The 19738-nt window shown below is 45.3% G+C and overlaps 3 protein-coding genes across 4 annotated transcripts; 1 reads left to right on the top strand and 2 right to left on the bottom strand.

The window, feature by feature from the left end:
* Positions 1–2712: 2712 nt before the first annotated feature.
* On the bottom strand, positions 2713–12894 carry LOC1277406 (coactosin-like protein). Its single transcript, XM_316866.5, has 3 exons — positions 12263–12894; positions 4774–5097; positions 2713–4669 (listed from the first exon to the last, which is right to left on the bottom strand). Exons 1-3 carry the CDS (start codon positions 12311–12313, stop codon positions 4553–4555), a joined length of 492 nt encoding a protein of 163 aa, XP_316866.4. The 5' UTR covers positions 12314–12894; the 3' UTR covers positions 2713–4552.
* A 256-nt stretch (positions 12895–13150) lies between these two features.
* LOC1277405 (glutathione S-transferase theta-1) lies at positions 13151–14298 on the top strand. 2 transcript variants are annotated; one of them, XM_061663284.1, is made up of 3 exons: positions 13151–13320; positions 13420–13555; positions 13638–14298. In XM_061663284.1, the coding sequence occupies exons 2-3, from the start codon at positions 13438–13440 to the stop codon at positions 14225–14227; spliced, it is 708 nt and encodes a 235-aa protein (XP_061519268.1). In that variant the 5' UTR covers positions 13151–13320; positions 13420–13437; the 3' UTR covers positions 14228–14298. The 2 variants fall into 2 exon arrangements, with proteins under 2 accessions (XP_061519268.1, XP_061519269.1); XM_061663285.1 differs by having other exon boundaries at positions 13302–13324.
* A 1899-nt stretch (positions 14299–16197) lies between these two features.
* LOC1277404 (xaa-Pro aminopeptidase 3) lies at positions 16198–18377 on the bottom strand. The gene is made up of 4 exons (XM_316864.5): positions 18214–18377; positions 17895–18139; positions 16773–17829; positions 16198–16709 (listed from the first exon to the last, which is right to left on the bottom strand). Exons 1-4 carry the CDS (start codon positions 18278–18280, stop codon positions 16546–16548), a joined length of 1533 nt encoding a protein of 510 aa, XP_316864.5. The 5' UTR covers positions 18281–18377; the 3' UTR covers positions 16198–16545.
* Between the last annotated feature and the right edge of the window lie 1361 nt (positions 18378–19738).

Raw genomic sequence — 19738 nt, 5'->3', positions numbered from 1 at the left:
GCTGAATACAGAAACGACACATACCATCTCTTCATAGATTTCAAAGCCGCATACGATAGCATAGCCAGGGTAAAACTGTACGACGCTATGAGCTCATTTGGAATCCCGGCCAAACTGATAAGGCTAGTTAGAATGACTATGACCAACGTCACATGCCAGGTGAGGGTGGATGGAAAACTCTCAGGACCTTTTGCTACCACCAAGGGTCTGCGCCAGGGGGACGGGCTTGCCTGTCTCCTATTCAACTTGGCGCTAGAGAGGGCCATCCGCGACTCGAGGGTGGAGACTACGGGAACCATCTTCTATAAGTCAACCCAGATCCTGGCATACGCTGATGATATAGACATCATTGGTCTGCGGCTCTCCTATGTAGCAGAAGCCTACCAAGGGATTGAGCAGGCGGCAGAGAACCTCGGATTGCAGATAAACGAGGCAAAGACCAAACTGATGGTGGCAACATCAGCGGACCTACCAATAAATAATCCAAATCTACGTAGGCGTGATGTACAGATAGGTGAACGCACTTTTGAAGTCGTCCCAGAATTCACCTATCTTGGGTCAAAGGTCAGCAACGACAACAGTATGGAAGTTGAGTTGCGCGCAAGGATGCTGGCTGCCAACCGGTCATTCTACAGCCTGAAAAAGCAGTTCACCTCAAAGAACCTGTCGCGACGGACGAAGCTGGGACTATATAGTACCTATATAGTACCAGTACTCACATACGCCTCTGAGACATGGACACTGTCCAAATCTGACGAAGCCCTCTTAGCCGCGTTCGAGAGGAAGATGCTCAGAAGGATACTTGGCCCCGTATGTGTGGAAGGACAATGGAGGAGCCGCTATAATGACGAGCTATACGAGATGTACGGCGACCTCACTGTCGTACAGCGTATTAAGCTCGCCAGGCTCCGGTGGGCTGGCCATGTTGTACGCATGGAAACGGACGACCCAGCCCGTAAAGTCTTTTTAGGCCGTCCACAAGGACAGAGGAGGCGTGGTAGGCCCAAATTGAGGTGGCAAGATGGCGTGGAGGCGTCCGCCATTAAGGCCGGGATAACGGACTGGCAGACGAAGGCGCGAGACCGTGAGCGGTTTCGGACACTCCTGAGGCAGGCCAAGACCGCAAAGCGGTTGTAGCGCCGGATAAGTAAGTAAGTAAGTAAGTAATATGAAACATGTAATATATCGAAACTGTCTAGAATATGAAAGAAAATATCACTAAATTTCGGCCAATCAAATTTGAAATAGTAAGAAATTATCCCATGCCAAAAATGTCCTAATTATTGTTGTCTTTATTTCGAAGCAATACAGTACGATTTAATATGTTCCAAACTATTATCAAACAATATTCTATTAAGCCACGCTAATTGTATCCGTGGTTTTGACCTCTGATATCGGGCGTTTTGTTTTATGGTGAAATCTCTGTAAGACGTCATATCTGCAATATTGATTGTATTTTTAAGATGAACATTTTCAGAGTCTCTTCATATGCCATACATTTTGCCTCTCTAAGATGAGTTCTTTAAGCAGCATATGCAATTTGCCTGTCCAGATTCGCTTAGGTCTGCGGTTGGCCCACTTTACGTAAAAATTGTAAGCCAAATGTTTAAACCAAGAGAAAAAATGTGTGAAAGTTCAATAAAATATATGAACTGTTAAGAGCCGCACATTGCCGATCGCTTAGATGAATTTACACAAAATATGTTTTTAGCGGTCAAACAGGCCATATTTTCACAGTTGCCGTGTTGGATATTCCATAGCAAACCGTTGTTTTTTCCCCCCAACATAAATATCGCTCTAAGCCAGAGGTCTCCTACGACCCGCGGGCGCTCGAGAGCTTGTAATACTGTCTGCTAAGTAATAACACTGAGGACTTCAAAAGGGTTAAAATTAATAGTTTTTTTCCTCCAATTTTTCAAACCAAAATTGAACTTCACCGATTAGCTAAAGGTAACGTCAAAATGACTCTCAACAACATTATTTTTACTAGGCAATGTGAAGAGACCCCTGCCCTATACTGCAGGACCTTTGACTGACTGTAATTTGTAAAATTATCTAAATTCTGTAATGATTTAGCAAGGATAAGTGAAAAATCAGGGCATGAGAACATCTTACAAAAATAAGGCCAGTCAATTCCTTTCACTCTTCGTGAAATAACCCTTTTCCGTTCAAAGTTGATAGAACTTTCAGAGCCTTCTTCTTCTTCTATATATGGCGTAACGTCATACGCGGACATGCCGGCCTATATAGGCTTTCGAGACTAAATTCATTGCCACGCAGCCGGATATTGTCAATCCATGCAACGGGAGGACCATTTCAGGCTTAAACCCACGACGGACATGTTATTGAGTCATTCGAGTTGACGACTGTACCACGGGATTGCCCCAACCTACCCAACCTTCAGAACCTAACCCGGCGCTCTAGCACCAATCGAACACGACATCGAACATGAAAAATGTATGGGATTTGACATGTTTGTCTTGTTTGTTTGTTTGTGTCTGACAGTGCACCTCCATATGATTATATGGGTTTGTTCGTGTCGGATGTCGTGTTCGATTGCTGCTAGAGCGCCGCCTAAGGATGATAAAACCTACCATTTATGATATAATTCGAATGCAACTACTACTTGACGTGCAATGGGCAGAATTGTGTCGAATTTTGCAAAGAGTAAGACAGACTTAATAAGTACAAAAAACACTTCAAACACCACTGTTTTACTGTCATACACATTTATTCTAATCCTTTGACTGCCCGTAATTATAGTGGCATTACATTAGGGTATTACCAGTTTTGTTTTATTTTCCGCCGTGTCACAATTGCTTGAGGCATGTTTATTATTATCCGATTGTTCTTGTTTCTGTTTCCACTCACAATTTTACCTTACGGCACCCTTTGGTGCGAAAAAAACGTTCACGATGCAACAACAACAACACACACATACACGCTGCCTTTAAAGTTGAGAGCATGTTCATTATTTGAGTAGATTTAGTTACTAATTTTGATGAATTTAATGGGCGCGTAGAATGATGCTTAATTTAAAACAAACAAACGAAAGAAATATATAATGAAACAAAAGATTTTTTAAATCGCCTATCGTTGCTGTTGGTTTATCACAATTCCAAAATAATTGTTTTCCAAAAATTTCCACACCGTTTATGAGTGAATCGAATAATACAGGGTTTTTTTGTCAGGGGTTTTCATAATTTAGGGACACTTGCTTGACTCTTTCTTAAAGGGGAAGGTGGACTTTATGTGGCGGGCAGCTGACTCTACGACATCCTTTTTGGACAAACTCATTGGGAATCCTATAGGAATTGCCATGTGTCTATTCAAAGTAGGTGCTGCCCTATAGTCCAATTTCCATCTCGCACAAAGTTCACTTCCAGCGAGCCCAGTTCAGCTTCTGAACCCCTAGGAAGGTGTTGATACCGCTCACATGCAGCATGCCGCTTCTTTGCCCACGCGTGTGCTAACTTCGTTTCATCGGGACGCTTTTCTATCACCCTTCTTTCCCTTTCTTACATTTATCTAATTGTGCGTGCGACAATTTAGTGTTATTTTAATATACAATGTTCGTTGTATACGCCATCCACTGTAGCCATTCGACACGTATGTGTATGTATATGTGTGTGTGTTTTTTTTTTCTGTCGTAACCCCTTAAGTAAGATAGAAGTTTGCTAGCAAAAAGAGGGAACCGCTGTTTGCCCACCCTGTCGCACTTAGCCAATTGATTATACTAATACATATACTGGCAACTGTTGCCGTTTACGAAACGTGATTTGTGGGTAGTTTGAGCGCCAATTGATAAGCATTAAGGCACTGTTAGTTAAATAAAACCGTGAGCAATATACTTTTTGTGATCTTTACCCGTGGCAGACATGGAAAGGAGGTGTGGTGAGTGCAAACTATTAGAAGCATTATGCCGTTCGCAATAAACACGAAAAACAAATACACAGCAGTAAGTATGAAACCTGGATACGTCACGGAGTAAAAACCTCATGTTATCAATGGCTCCGGAACAACAAACAAGAAAAAAAAAACACGAGACGATACCAATTCCGATATCCTATTGGCGATAGCGAGAGGATGAGCTAAAATTGATTGCACAAATAACAAATGTTTGATTAAGTTACCGCTTTCCCCACCATGTAATACAAATTAATCAGTCAAAATGGACAAATGTAAACGAACGAATGAGCCGAAAGTCTATAGTAAAACTCATGCATGGGTGTCACTCAATTCTTGACTCGTGAATTTTAGCGAGTGACACCGTTAATAGGTTGATTTTACGATTTTACCTCATTTCGATAAAAAAAGATCAAAAGATTTTAAGCGAATTTGTGCCGTTGCGAAACACAATACCACGGACTGCTGTCTTGAATGTTACCGTAACGCGATCACATTTCATCTCCGAACACGGTTGGCGGGTTGCGTGAGTCTGTCGAAGGGCCAAACCCGGCCGGCAGCCGGCTCACGTTCTATTGCGATATGTTAAGGAGCCCGCCGAACATCTCCTTGCTTCTCCTTTTTTTTTACGACCGCCTGGGTAGTGTTACAGCTCCCGCACGCCAGTGCCGTAGTTAGCGCCGCCAGCTTTGTTCAGATGTGCCTTGAACATTTCCAAATCGAGATCGACGCTCGTTTCCACCTGCAGCTCGACGGCAAAGTTCTAAAAGCGGAACACAGAAAGGGGGAAGGGTATAGCAAGCAGAACGTTTTTTTTTTTTTTAATTTCGCTCCCCCTCCGTCCCGGATGCAACCTCCCCCACTTACGTTGATCACATCCTTGATGATCGATTTGTCGGTGGACATTTTGGCGCGCTGCATCACACCGACCTCCGGCCCGATCCAGGTGAGGAACAGGAACTTGCTGCGCTTCGACATCTCGTCCCCCATCTGTATCCGGATGTAGCCGAACGCCCGCTCGTCGTCGTGAAACTGGGCGCAAAACTCCTGGAAACCCTGCCCCTTGGCCGAGCACACGATTTTCAGCCCGTCAAACTTGAACACGGCCCACTCGTGGTCGCTCATATTGGAGCGTACGTCCTCGTACGCTTCGCGAATTGCATCCTTATCTAGCGAGGTGGGCAATGCCATCTAAAAAAAAACAGGAAAGAAAGATAAAGCGGAAAAGAGATTGAGCAATATGTTGGCTGTTATCGCTGCAACACTGCGGCCGATGATATCAATGCCCTTATAAGGTTGTACCATTGTCGGGGGCTTAGCTCCCTCATTGCTACATTACTTCTTTTGTGATTTCGTAATACAGGGGTTTTTACTTGATTTCACAAGCGTAGTAACGCTGAATGCAACTGCAGCTTTTGACAACACAAGCGCATCAGTTATTTTCGGAAGTCATTGAAGCAATCATTTAACCAGCGTCTATAAACGTTTTTAATGTAATGCACACGCACGAAAATTGAAAGCACAGAGTTAGGTAAAGTGTTTGTCACTTTGTAATTGTAAACATGGAAAAAGGGATTTTGGAATTTTTCTCTAAAATTTAGAATATTTTAGAAGAAAGAAACTTGTAAATTACCAAATCAGAATCCGTTCAGACACATGGAGTTGAATACTTGCTTGAATCCGCACCACTGGAATTGTGATATTATGTACCGCGCTTGCGATATCAAGTGCGAAGGTTGTCTTAAGCATGACAACATTCTAAAAACAACTGATGCGCTTGTTCCGTCAAATGCTGCAGTTGCGTTCAAGTAAAATGCCCTGTAATGTATATTATACAGGGGTTTGCAAGTCACTTTCGAATGTAAAAGTATTTACCACATCCAAAATGTTTTTCAACAGCTGTCAAATACTGTGTTTGCTTCAAAATTAAACTTTAGTTCTAAAAACATGATTTTCAACACACAACAAAGAACTGCCAAACTCAATCCAGCTTGAAGCGTGTTGAAAATCATGCTGATGAAATTAAAAAAAAATATTTTGATGGAAATGAAATGTCAGATGGATGAGGATTAACATCTTGCTCGCGGTAAATAACAATGTTTAAATTTGAAACTGACTTGGAAAACTCTGTAAGACATTTATTCATTCGAGAATTGTAACACGTAATTAAGTCGCCATGCTAAAGCGCTCAAATAAAGCCAGCCCAAATAGAATTAGATAAAATCGGCATTCATCGCTCAAACAGCACACTACATTAGTCATTTATTTATGATCTCAGAAAACAGCCCAGTTTAGCCACGCATCGGTTCGCTGATAGTGGTAGCGCGATAGGGAATCATGGCATGAGTCATGGGACCGCAAATACAAACACGATTGGAACAGCAGTTCACCACTGGCTGAGTCACCATCTTGGCCGCATTCCTTCAGCCCCCGGGGCTCAATAATTTCTGTTCTATTTCGTCCCAAAATCAGTGCCATGCAAAAGTGCAAAGAATAAACGGTGGCTTGCACGGCGTGTGTTGCAGGAAAACAGCGCATGCACAAAAAACACATTCGACGCCTTTTCCGCCGGCCCGGCATCGTCGTCAGTGACGTGTCCGCGGCACATCGCGTCATCGCACCGCCGTGCAACCGGCGACAGATGGTGCCTCCTACCGAAAATTTGTTTGATGCCTTTGCCTTTGCTTTAAAGTATTTTTGCTTTCCCAGCACAGCCGAATCTCAACTGTAAATGCCGGTTAGGGTTGCGAGGAGCCAAAGTGCTGTGTGCTCCCACCCTCTCGGCATAAACCGAACACAGAGCAATCTTTATCGTGCGTTTCGCGTTTTCGCCGCCGTGTATGACTCAGTGCGCAGTCACTAACACACAGCCGCATGACGAGTGCATTCCTGGCTGCGGTTTTATGACACACAAGTGTGCTGCATGCATTAGCGCTGGTTGTTGATGCATCTTCGCTCCGGCTGAACTGAGCGGACTTGGCGTAGTGTTGCCATTTCTTTCCCCCTCAGCCCACTCCAAGTCACACCATGTTCCATGTTTTTTTTTCTCTCTCTCTCCTGGAATTGGCTTGAAAACACTGTCAAAATAATGCATTTTTTGTTGTTGTTGTTTTGTGCGCTCCGGGTGCAATATAAGTAACACTTCATCGACACTTTGGCGCTGGCTAACAGCTGCCTCTCCATCGGCTCTCCATGAAACGATGACCATTTAAGGCGTTGGTGCAACTCGGCTCGCCAACACACACACACACACACACTCATCGCTCAAAGGCTGTCCAAATAATGTTTCGTCTATGTCCCCCCGCTCTGCCTTGCATTTTATTTTCACCCTTATTTTAATCTCCCGTTTAACTGTATCTCCTCCTCCTGCACTGTGCGTGAAAGTAACCTGGCGGAGGTTTGCTTCTTCTTACAATCGCTTCGTGCTTCGTAGCACCCGCCAAGCGCGCCGGTGATATGTGAGTTGACCATTTTTGTCTTCCCTCCAATGCATCCAACGCGGCCAGAGATTGTCCGGTTCGTTTGCTGTTTTTTGTTTTGTGTGTCAGGGCCATCATCTACCGACGCGGGCTTGCGCTGCCGTTATGGACTGTGTGTACCCTCACCAATCTATGCTCCATACACACACACACACACACACACACACGCAGCCAGACAGACACACACCTACAGTACAAAAGACTCCACCAGCCTTGACCCTCTGAGTTTGTCAGCCGCACGCGGGTTGGCGGGCTGTATGCTCTAGCCCCAGACACTAATTGCCCGACTATTGGTGACGCATCCATACACACAATCGGCAGCAACAACAAAAAAACATGTCTTGATTTGAGCCAAGAAATATAAAAATTGCACTCGTGATTCATCGTGACACGCTCCTGCGGGAACACGCAAGGCCGGGGTTTCTTTTTTTCTTTTCTTTCTATAAATACCACTTGCAATCGCTAAAATTTTGTCAAAAAATTGTTTCGCTCGGCACAGATGGTGTGATTTCACAATTACAAAAAAAACCCCCTCGGGAGCGAGCCAACAGATTTTTGCCCCGGCTTATTTTACACCCGGTCGTCCGGGCAAAAGCGCAGCAAAACCCGCGCGCGAGTCCAGTAAGAAAAGCACACACACACGCGAAAAAAGTACCGCATTTGGGCAATCTTCCAATGTGCTGCGCACAGGGGTAGGTAGTAAAAAATATTACTCACTGGTCCGGAGAGTCTTGCGGAACGTGCTTTCCTTGGGAGGTTGTGGCTTTCTCCCCCCCCCCCCCCCCCCCGCCGGAAGGTTATTGGCGCGGGCCACCAACCAGAAGCAGCAGCGGAAATCGGCCCAGGGAATGGACGATAACATATAAAGATCGATTGATTAAACCCGTAAAGCGCTCAAGCCTGACCCCTGCCGGGCTGTATAAAAGATCCGTTGTGCGCAGAGTTCCTTCACTCGCTCTCTTCTCTAACGCGCGATGTAGTTTTAAGTTTGGCTGATTTAATTATCCCACAATGTAAGTGGTTCGTAACGCACCAACTAGCGCAACGCATTCGGTAAAATATTGACCTTAACCGCAAAGACCCTCTTCCCCCCCCCCCCCCCCCATAAAAAAGCTACGGTTGGGTGAAAATGAAGCCAAGAACATTCGCCGTACGGAAAAAATAAAATACTTCAAACTTGTTTTTAAAGCAGCAAGGTTTAATTTTCTTATATGACATAACTGCACCGGTGCGCTGGCAAACTATTAGCGGCAAAAGTTTGAAGTTAATGTTGGGCTCAGTTCTGCAAAATGTCATAATCATCACGAGATGTTCACCAGCGAAAGCAATCAACATATCCGTGGTAGCTTAATGCTCATTGCTGATAGTCAATAAAAGTGCGTCATGACTACTTAGTACTCTGACTGACAAGCTGAACTTAATGCCGGCGCAGGCATAATCATGATTTTTTTTCTGACCAGAGCTGCCAAATGCCACTGTTTCAGTCACCAAGACTCATGACTGAAACGAAGCTCAAATATGCTCACGTACACAACTGAGATGATCAGAGGTAAGACTCAAACGGTTGGTGGATCAATCACATGCTTGTCGACATTTTGTTTAGCACCCAACTCTTGATCACTCACTCGGTCATGACGTTTTCTGGCTGTGATAGTCATGACATTTTTGGAATATACTTGGCCTATGGTCCCAAGGAGCAAGCTTTAACGCTCTGTTTGACCCGACAGACAATCAAAGCAGACTCGCACGCACCGCATTCCTCCCATGACTATTGTGATTATCACCGACTGAAAATGTTGCGACCAAGTGACTGACCAAGAGTTGGTTGCACACAATGTCACCAAGCATATAATTATCGCATCAACTGTTTGAGTCTCATCTCTGATCATCACAGAAGAGCTCGTGCCGCTGATATGATTTTGTCATGATTATGTCAGTTACATTTTGCAGAACTGATCACAGTAAAAAAAACGTCATGACAAAGTGACCGACCAGCCGTTGGTCACAAAAATGTCACAAAGCATGCATTAATCACACCAATCGTGTTGAATATCACCCCTGATCATCACAATTAAGTACGTGACGCAGAATTGAATTTGTTTCAGACACAATCGTTTTATGACATTGACAGTGACATTCTGCAGCCCTGGTTGGGCGAATCAATTAGTGCACCGAGCGTGTGTTGCTGTCTTGCGACTGGTTCCACGCGAAATATCCGCGCGAGAGAGATTAAATTGTACAGCGAAATGAAAATAAACAATTAAACGCACACATTCCTCAAACGACGACGTCCCTCGGAGGCAAACAACGGCAAAAGCACACAGAAAAAAAACCGTGCAGCAAATTTCCAGCTTTCCCGCTGCACTCACACACGCGCGTGTGTGCATGTGTTTTCAATTCGCATTTTAAGCGTTTTTGTGTTGTTGTTGCGTTTTTTTTGTATATTCGGTTTCTTTTTCTTTTCCCCCCGTTTTTTAAAATGTGTTTCCCTTTTTCTTTCTATTTTCTCGTCGTTTCGCTCAGCTTGTGCTCTATATTTTCCGAAGCACAGTTAACCCTATCCTTTTGCTCACCCATCGTTCCCACATCGGGCGGAGTTTCCAAAATCTCTTTACATTTCGGAACGAAACCAACCAAATAAAAAAAAACATGGACCCTTCTCCTACTGCTGTGAGTGACGGGAAAGAGAAATTAGGGGTGGGGAGGAGGGGGTGAGGAGGCGAATTCAGTAAAAGGTGAAATTATCCTCCACACCCTCCATGTACAGCAAACAGCCACGCGATCGCACCAAAGCACACACACTTGGGGATGGGATGCAGCGGCAGCTTTCGGACCGAAAGCAATGAAATTAGGAGAAGTGGAAGGGGGGGGGGTTGTGAAGGCGTGGGCGTGCTATCGCTGTTATGTTTGTGTTATTTCATCCCCCATTTCAAGCAAGCCATTGGCCCCAATTAGGCATCTAAAATGGAACGGAACGGAGAAAAAAAATCCACCCCACCCGGCCGGCCGGTCCCGCCGATCGCCAACATTGGAAGCCAAAAGATGCTACTTCCCAAAACGGGGATGCCCATCTTCTTCGTGTTGATGGTTTCACACACACACGAGATGCTTAAAATTCAGCATATTTATTTCTTTTTTTTTTTTCGGGAAAGCCCTTTGCATTTCGATTAAACACACACACACACACACACACACACACACACACACACACACACACACACACACCCGTGTTCGGCATACACGTGGGTGTTGTGTGGATTAAATGAATTATTTTGAAACTCCTATATACCCCTTTTTACCGTTTTGGAGGCTTCAAATATTTTTTTTTTTCGACGCAACGTGTTATGACGTCATTATCTACCTTCGCTGGTGAGATTTTTCAATCAGTTCATGCGACACAGGAAACTCCTTAGTGAATGGTGTGAATGTCAAAACTAAGTAGTTCGTAGTTGTGGGACACTTCCTTGTCTCTTTCCGATTGGAAGTGAACTTCCCTTGTTAGAAATTGGACTCTATGATACGCCTTGAAAATTCCTGTTGGATTCGTCAAACAAGGGTGCTATGGAGTCCAATTCATTTCCTGTAAGAAAGAGTCAATAAAGTGTCCCACAGCTATGAGCACTCCTGGATAACCCTGTAATGCCACACAGATGAAGCAGTTTTTGTTTTCTTATCTGCTCAATTAATGTTTTTCATCTTAAAATCAAAATTTGTTTCTAGGAAAGCAGCAACCCTCGTTTTTGTGTGTACGTTTTTCGCCAACGATGTGCCAGCTTCACCCAAAGAAAGGCGAAGGATTTTAAGGATACAAATTTTCTCCAGTTTCATGTTCTATTTTCCCGATCGATCTCATACCCCAAAAAATTGCATCCAATCTGTACCAAACCGAACCGAAATTGCATTGCATAACTGTAAGCAACACGTGTCAGTGTCAGTGATTTCGTTAATTTTCGATTTTCTTCGTCTTATTCTTCCTCTTCTTCTTGTTAATCACTACAGTTACAGAAACTGGTCGAAGGCGTTCCAAAAAGCGGGATAAATGTGGAACAAACCAGAGGAAACCATCATTTACCCGTACATATTGGTAAAACAGGTCGTTCGCACCCGAACAAGACCCGGGGGCGCGAGGGGATGGGGCTTGGCGATGCATCTGGGGCTTGCTGGTGGTTTCGCTGGGCACACTGTTGTTGAAGAACCCGTTTTCTTCGGCGATGCCTTTTTACCTTTTTTTGAAGCCGCCAAGCCCTGCGGGCATTTCGCGCGGCCACACACACACACACACACACACACGCGGCGTTGCACCGTCCATGTCCCGGTGGTGTGTGTGTTTTTGAACGGTCTTTCGAATGTGCACCTGCTTTCAACGGATTTTTTTGTTGTGTGTGATACTTGTGATACTTTGCAGGCGCGTGACGAGTGATTTCAATGATTTGCAAATTCAGTTCAAATAAATAGCACGAAAGTTGCACCCTGCAGCAGCACTTTCTCTGTGATTTATTTGGACTGTTTGAAAAAAAAAAACCCCCACGGTAGTTGGGGCCATTGGGGATGAAGGGGATTTATCGTTGAGATTTGCATGAACGGAGAGCGGCTCGGCGGTCTATTGGAGAGACGATCCGGGCTACCCGCTACAAGACAATTCGTCCATTCGGCAATTGTCGTTCACCCCACTCCCCCCCTCCCCCCGCACAACCCAAGAACTTTGAGTGTGTGTGTGTGAGGCGCGACCATATCCGGTAAGAATGAGAGAAGCGGAGGCGCCCGTATAGCGAACCGGCATTGACCCGCGGAACGTAGGTCGTAACGCGCCCCAAGAAGAAGAAGAAGAAGAAAAGAACACTTGCCAAGATACACACACAGACACACTTGTGACTTACCTTGCGAGGCTTGCTCTCGGCCATTTGCTCTACTTCAACCGAGTCGGACATCCTGCTGATGCGGTGGAGATGCTGTTTCTCTCGTTGAGCAAACGTTTGATAGTGGGTATTCCAAGGGTGCGGGTGTGTGCGTGTTTGTGCTGATAATTGAGCCACGCAACTTTACTTGACCTTTTTTCTAAGTTGACAAAGCCGTGGGCCGCTGTAAAACCTTCCGCCAGATTCAATTTACTCAAACTAGCACCAGTGCTTCCCTACGTTCTTCGCCTTCAGCATCAATAATGCACAAGGACACACTCAATACAACAACAACAACAAAAAAACAACACACGCACACACAAGACGAACAATGCTGGAACGCGGCACACGGGAGGATAATGCAACGCGACGGTTTGCCGGCGAGCGAGCTTCACACGGTTTGCAGGGCAACGAATTCCAGCCAAGACTGAGATGGTTTAAGCGTGCGCAATAATTGTACAAACATTTTTACACGTGCAGTGTGTGCGGCTGGAAAGCTTCGGGTCCGTTCGACGAACGCGAGCGAAAGAGACGACCGTCGGTAGCGCGCGCTGTTGGTCTGCTGTTTGCTGTCTCGTTTGTGCGCCGCTCCGTTAGCCCGTGCCAGATACGCGCGTGTGAAAGCGTCCGCGAAGGAAAGGGCGACCGCGAAAGGAAAGCTGTCTCTTTTCTTGCGATGGGTTTCTCCGACGCGCGTTGTACTGTTTCCGCACTTTGGAGCCCGCCATCTTTGGCTGGATTTGACAAACCGAGGTGCTAGTGATTGACGCACAATTGTGTGCTATTTTTCTATGCACGCAATGGTTTTTTTTAAGAAATCATTTTTTTCATAATGCCAATGCTTTATTTTTTTAATGTATGCTGTACTGTTTTTTGCCATCGAACCTTTCCATACGACAATGTTTATCTCTAGCAGCTCAGTTGTCAGCTTTGTCAGCAATAAAAACAAAAGCTGTTGCTTATCTTTTTTTTTGCGTAACCGCGGTGCAGATTAAAGCAAGCGGCCGTCTCCTGTTGCTTCTTGGAATACATTGCAAGCAGTAGGTAGTGGTGACGATTTGTTGGATTATTTGGGGGTCCAGCAACTTGAACTTGAAACCCCAACTAGCATTCAATGATCCCTTTTTCCCGCTTTCCAGCTAGCTTCAATTGCCACCATGTCCCGTAGTGTTAAACTTTACTATGACCTCATGTCGCAACCGTCGAGGGCGCTTTACATATTCTTATCGACCAACAAGATCCCCTTTGACCGGTGCCCGATAGCGCTGCGAAAAAGTGAGTATGCGGGTGATAATCTTTGCGTTATCTTTTTTTTTTAAATTTTAATGTTCCCGTGTTTGGCTCCTCCCCCGAACAGTGCAGCACAAGACGGACGAATACCGCCGGCAGGTGAATCGGTACGGCAAGGTGCCCTGCATCGTGGACGGCAGCTTCCGGCTAGCCGAGAGCGTCGCCATCTACCGGTACCTGTGCCGAGAGTTTCCGACCGACGGCCACTGGTACCCGAGCGACACGGTGCGCCAGGCACGCGTCGACGAGTACCTTTCCTGGCAGCACCTAAACCTGCGCGCCGACGTGTCGCTGTACTTTTTCCACGTGTGGCTAAACCCGCTGCTGGGCAAGGAGCCGGACGCCGGCAAGACGGAACGGTTGCGCCGGCGGCTGGACGGTGTGCTGAACTTTTTCGACCAGGAGCTGCTGTCGGCCGGTAGCGGGCAGGCGTTTCTGGCGGGCGATCGCATCAGCATTGCCGACCTATCGGCCGCTTGCGAGATTGAGCAGGCGAAAATAGCCGGGTACAATCCGTGTGAGGGCCGGCCGGCACTGGCCAGCTGGCTGACGGCGGTGCGGGAGCGAACCAATCCGTTCTACGACGAGGCGCACAAATACGTTTATCGGCTTTCGCCGGACCACATCGTAACGCCGGTCGTTGCGGAAGATGAGTGAATGTTTCGTTCTTTTTGTTGCTACTGTTGCCTAGGTAAAATAAAGATTTTCGATTTCTAAAACCACAAAAATATTAAATATTCAGCGTTTCAAGGTGGTAGAAAACAAACCGCCCTTGAATGTTACAGTAATTTACCCGTTTGATTGCAATCACATTTAGCACATGTACCAGTTATTTTTGAATAAGTTGCATAGAAGTAGAATAAGTAGATGTGGGAGCTCGGAATCAAACCTACCCAATTTCGATTCCTTGTTCGGAATCAATTCCTGTGGCGATTCCGGAATTGACTCCGAATCCAGAATCGATTCGGAAATCAGAATAGACCTTGGGAATCGCAATTTACTTCGGAAACGTGATCAGAAATGACTCCGGGATTGGAATTATCTTGAGAATGAGAATAAGTTCTTGGATTGAAATAAGAAGTTTCAAAAGGGAAATCAGTCCGGGAATCTCCATGAAAATGGATCGTTAACTAGTGAAATTTTGACATACGTATCATCATTGGACCCAAACACCTATTCTTATGGAGATGCCGAAACCGACTCCGATTTCGAAGCAGATCCTGATTTTTCGATTCTGGAGCCGTTGCCGGAGCATATTTCGATTCCGGAACCAATTTCGGAGTTGACTCTGAATCCAAAATCGATTCCGGAATCGACCTGGGAATCACAATTTGCTCCGGTAATGGAATCAGAATTGATTCTATAGTTGAAAATAGCTCCGGAATGAGAATCAGTTCTTGAATGGAAATATGAAGTTTCAGCAGGAAAATCAGTCCGGGAATCTCCATGAATTTGATTTTGATTTTGAAGAACAAATGAATTTTGATTCTTGGCGGTTATCAATCATTGGAACCAAATGTCTATTCCTAAGGAGATGCCGAAACCGACTCCGATTTCGAAGCAGATCCTGATTTTTCGATTCTGGAGCCGATTCTGGAGCCGTTGCCGGAGCATATTTCGATTCCGGAACCAATTTCGGAGTTGACTCTGAATCCAAAATCGATTCCGGAATCGACCTGGGAATCACAATTTGCTCCGGTAATGGAATCAGAATTGATTCTATAATTGGAAATAGCTCCGGAATGAGAATCAGTTCTTGAATGGAAATATGAAGTTTCAGCAGGAAAATCAGTCCGGGAATCTCCATGAATTTGATTTTGATTTTGAAGAACAAATGAATTTTGATTCTTGGCGGTTATCAATCATTGGAACCAAATGTCTATTCCTAAGGAGATGCCGAAACCGACTCCGATTTCGAAGCAGATCCTGATTTTTCGATTCTGGAGCCGATTCTGGAGCCGTTGCCGGAGCATATTTCGATTCCGGAACCAATTTCGGAGTTGACTCTGAATCCAAAATCGATTCCGGAATCGACCTGCGAATCACAATTTGCTCCGGTAATGGAATCAGAATTGATTCTATAATTGGAAATAGCTCCGGAATGAGAATCAGTTCTTGAATGGAAATATGAAGTTTCAGCAGGAAAATCAGTCCGGGAATCTCCATGAATTTGATTTTGATTTTGAAGAACAAATGAATTTTGATTCTTGGCGGTTATCAATCATTGGAACCAAATGTCTATTCCTAAGGAGATGCCGAAACCGACTCCGATTTCGAAGCAGATCCTGATTTTTCGATTCTGGAGCCGATTCTGGAGCCGTTGCCGGAGCATATTTCGATTCCGGAACCAATTTCGGAGTTGACTCTGAATCCAAAATCGATTCCGGAATCGACCTGGGAATCACAATTTGCTCCGGTAATGGAATCAGAATTGATTCTATAATTGGAAATAGCTCCGGAATGAGAATCAGTTCTTGAATGGAAATATGAAGTTTCAGCAGGAAAATCAGTCCGGGAATCTCCATGAATTTGATTTTGATTTTGAAGAACAAATGAATTTTGATTCTTGGCGGTTATCAATCATTGGAACCAAATGTCTATTCCTAAGGAGATGCCGAAACCGACTCCGATTTCGAAGCCAAATCTGATTTCGGAGCCAATTCCGATTTCGGAATCGATTTCTGAAATTGGTTCCGGAATCGATTCCAGACAACTTCGGAGCTAGCCGGAATCGAATCTGACAAAAACTTTATTTTTCCCATCACTAGTCTTAAAGCGTAAAAAATAGACAAATGTAGATTCTTCACAAATATAAAGCTGATACTTTGAGTATGATCGAGCAAGTAACGAACATAAAAAAAAACTTTACAACAATCGAGGAACATTATTTAAACATTTACAAAGGGTTTGAGTCGGTGTAAACAGTTCTTACGCGAAAATAGAAAAAAACACGTACAAAAACGGGTTTCTCCATTTTAGCGACTAAATAACCCTTCGATCGCCGCTACATCTTTTGCGCACTCTTTTGTAAGCACTTCTATTTGCTTATCAGGCTTTATCAGCACATCGTCCTCAATGCGCAAACCCGTGCCGCGAAATTCGACCGGAACGTCGAAATTGTGTTTAGAGATGTAAATACCTGCAAGAAGCGTATTGATGAATGGTTAGAAGAGGGCGAAATCGAGTAGCTACAACGATTTACCTGGCTCGACGGTGCACACCATCCCTGGCATTAGGCGAATGTTGCGCGATATCAAAGGCGTGTCGTGCACATCCATGCCCAGATAGTGCGACACATGGTGGGGGCAAAACTTGTAGGCCGCCCTGGAGCGCTCCAGGCCCGACAGTGACTCCGGTATGAGCTTGATTTCCTGCAAGTATTTGCCGATCTTCGAGCACATCGTATCGAACAGCTGGTCGAGCGTTTCGCCGCCCGCCTGCTGCAAACAGTCGAGCAGTTCCCGCTGCACCTGCAGCAGCACCTCGTACAGTACTCGCTGCGGATCGCTAAACCTGCCCTCGACGGGCCACGTTCGGGTAATGTCGCTGGTGTACCCGTGATACTCGCAGCCGGCGTCCAGCAGCAGCAGCTCACCGGCCCTGACAATTTGATTGTTGTTGATGTAGTGTATCACCGTCGCGTTGGAGCCGCCCGCGACCACCGGCGGGTAGGCCAGGAAGTTGGCACCAGCGACCCGGGTGTAGTAATCCACGTTGGCGAACACTTGATGCTCACTGATGCCGGGAAAGCTGTGCTGCATCGTCCGGTTGATGGCTTTGGATGCGATTTCACACGTTTTGCCCATCAGCGCACACTCGCTGGCCGACTTCACTAGTCGGAGGCTTTGTATCGCTTCGGTCGGTGGCTTTGGTTGCGTCTGGTTCGTCACGTCTTTTACCATCTTTGAAACGTCCTGCAAATCCGACGCCGCTGCGTCGTACCACAGCACCGCGTTGGGATGGGCGAAACCATGCTTGGTGAGGTATTCCTTTAAGCTATTGACATCCAGCGCCTCCTCCACACCGAACACGTCCACGGCGGCCTGCACGCCCGTCCTGGGGCCGTCCCACATTTCCGCATGCTTGTCTTTGGGGCGCACGAACAGTGTGCTTTTGCAGTTGCTACTCGCGTCAATTTCCAGCACCAGCACACTGTCCGGCTCCTGACAGCCGCTCAGGTACAGGAAGTCGGTGTTCTGCCGAAAGACGTATGGAATCTTGTGGCTCATGTACTTTTTGTTCGCCGACGGGATGACCACCTACAAAACAAGGGCGATACGTTTATTCTTTGCACATCGTTGCACAGCACAGCCGACGTACTTACGATGTGATTCGTTGCCGTGCCGGTTTGGAGCCCGTGATGATCTCGCAACACGTGGAGCAGCCGTTTTCGCCTCTCCTGCACCTCTTCAAGCCGTATTCCGGTTAGCACCTCGCCAGACCCTATTAAATGTGGATGCGTCTGGTGCACCGGCTGCCCGAACGTTGCATTCTGGAAGGCGGCCTGTCTGCCCGGCTTGCCGGCTGCGAGAATTACATTGGTCTTGTGGTAATCGGCGCACCATCGAGCTGTTTAGGGGGGTTGAAAATAACGTTAGCGTGCGGCCAGCCTTGCGTCGGAGCGACGGTTATAATTTATTTACCTTTTTTTACCAACAAACTAGAACGCCGGGCTGGATTTAAAAGGAAAGATTTGGTGAAAACAAACATCGCGAACTGTAGGGGCCGTTCCTAGAATGACAGGGGATTGTTATGTCTACACCGGCGTGACAAAGTCGCAAGTCCCCAACGAACAAGATATGCTTTCAATCTGATCGGCTAATTGACAGCTGCACGTACGAGAGATCGTGCCTCGTGATTGAAACGCAATTTGTTTAAAAAATCATATTATTTTGTTAATTTATACTCTTCTGATAGTAGAATCGGTTTAGATGAGCGTATTGCTTTGACCTGACATTAATGAGTAAATTAAATGAATTATTTGGTTAGGGGCAATTAAATTTACAATTTAAGGCCGAAAATACATAAACTGGAATTTTTCTAGCGCGTATTTATGGCTGCTATCAAACTCAAAGTGGGTATAGGGACTAGGTGGGCTTATAGGTTTGGCGGGAAGACCATATTGAATGAACGAATGACAGAAGTGGATTCGATTGTGATACGTAGTTTTTCACCCACACTACGACACATCAACCAAAACAGCCATTGGAATTCACACGCATACATCAACAAATGATCGAATCCCCTCCTGTCATTTCGTTTTCATTTTTCTATAGCACGGTTGTCAATTTGTTCGGGATAAGCCCACCTGTATAATAAACCCACTTTGATCAAACTTATGAACAACTTATCAACTGCAACTTTTCCAAACTGTCACATCCATATCCAAGATCCACAACTCCACTGAACGACCACTAAACGCCATCTATGGCTGGAAATAGACTTTTCATCGCGGTACCGTGAAAATCGCGTATGACTTGAGTGTCAATTACAGTAGAACGTCGATTATCCATTTGCAGCGATAGCCAAGTAGGCAACCAGTTTGTTGTGCAGCTTTGTAGTGTCTAGTGGTATTTTAGAAATAAATTTTTGTTCATGAACGGTTGTTAAACCTATAGTTTTTGATTAAAATAATATTCTACTAACGATTAATCGATTGATTCAAGGTGAATTAATCATAAAATTAGTGGATTTTATAATTTTATACGAATTTGACAGCTCTACTGTTATACAACTGTTATAAACAAGGCGCGAATTTCGCGGTACCGCGACGATCTCGGTTCGTCTATTTCCAGCCTAAAAGGTTCAAGCTCTCATCCTTAACGGAATATAAAAAGACTTCGTTTAGCAGACGACAAACGATTAATGCATTCTAAAAATTGCAAAAAAAGCTCGTGGTGCCATCTTTTGATGGACTAGCCACACAGCGGAGCTTTCTTCGGTTTGAGAGCTTTCTCATTCCCATTTCTTCATTTGGTATGACATCGGTACGATTTTTCGTTAGGGCGGTGGCAACGCTTTTTCGCATGCGATTTTATCGGACGGCCTGTCAAATTTTTACATGGGATTTGACAGATAACGCCGGACGACGAAATCGCACGTCCGACGTTATCTGTCAAATCCCATATAAATCTCGTCCGATAAAATCGCATCCGATCAGCGTTGCCA

Source organism: Anopheles gambiae, chromosome X, assembly GCF_943734735.2.
Source record: "Anopheles gambiae chromosome X, idAnoGambNW_F1_1, whole genome shotgun sequence".
Classification (NCBI taxonomy): Eukaryota; Metazoa; Arthropoda; class Insecta; order Diptera; family Culicidae; genus Anopheles; species Anopheles gambiae.
The sequence above is the reverse complement of the archived record's forward strand: the minus strand, read 5'-3'. Positions and strand labels throughout refer to the sequence as shown.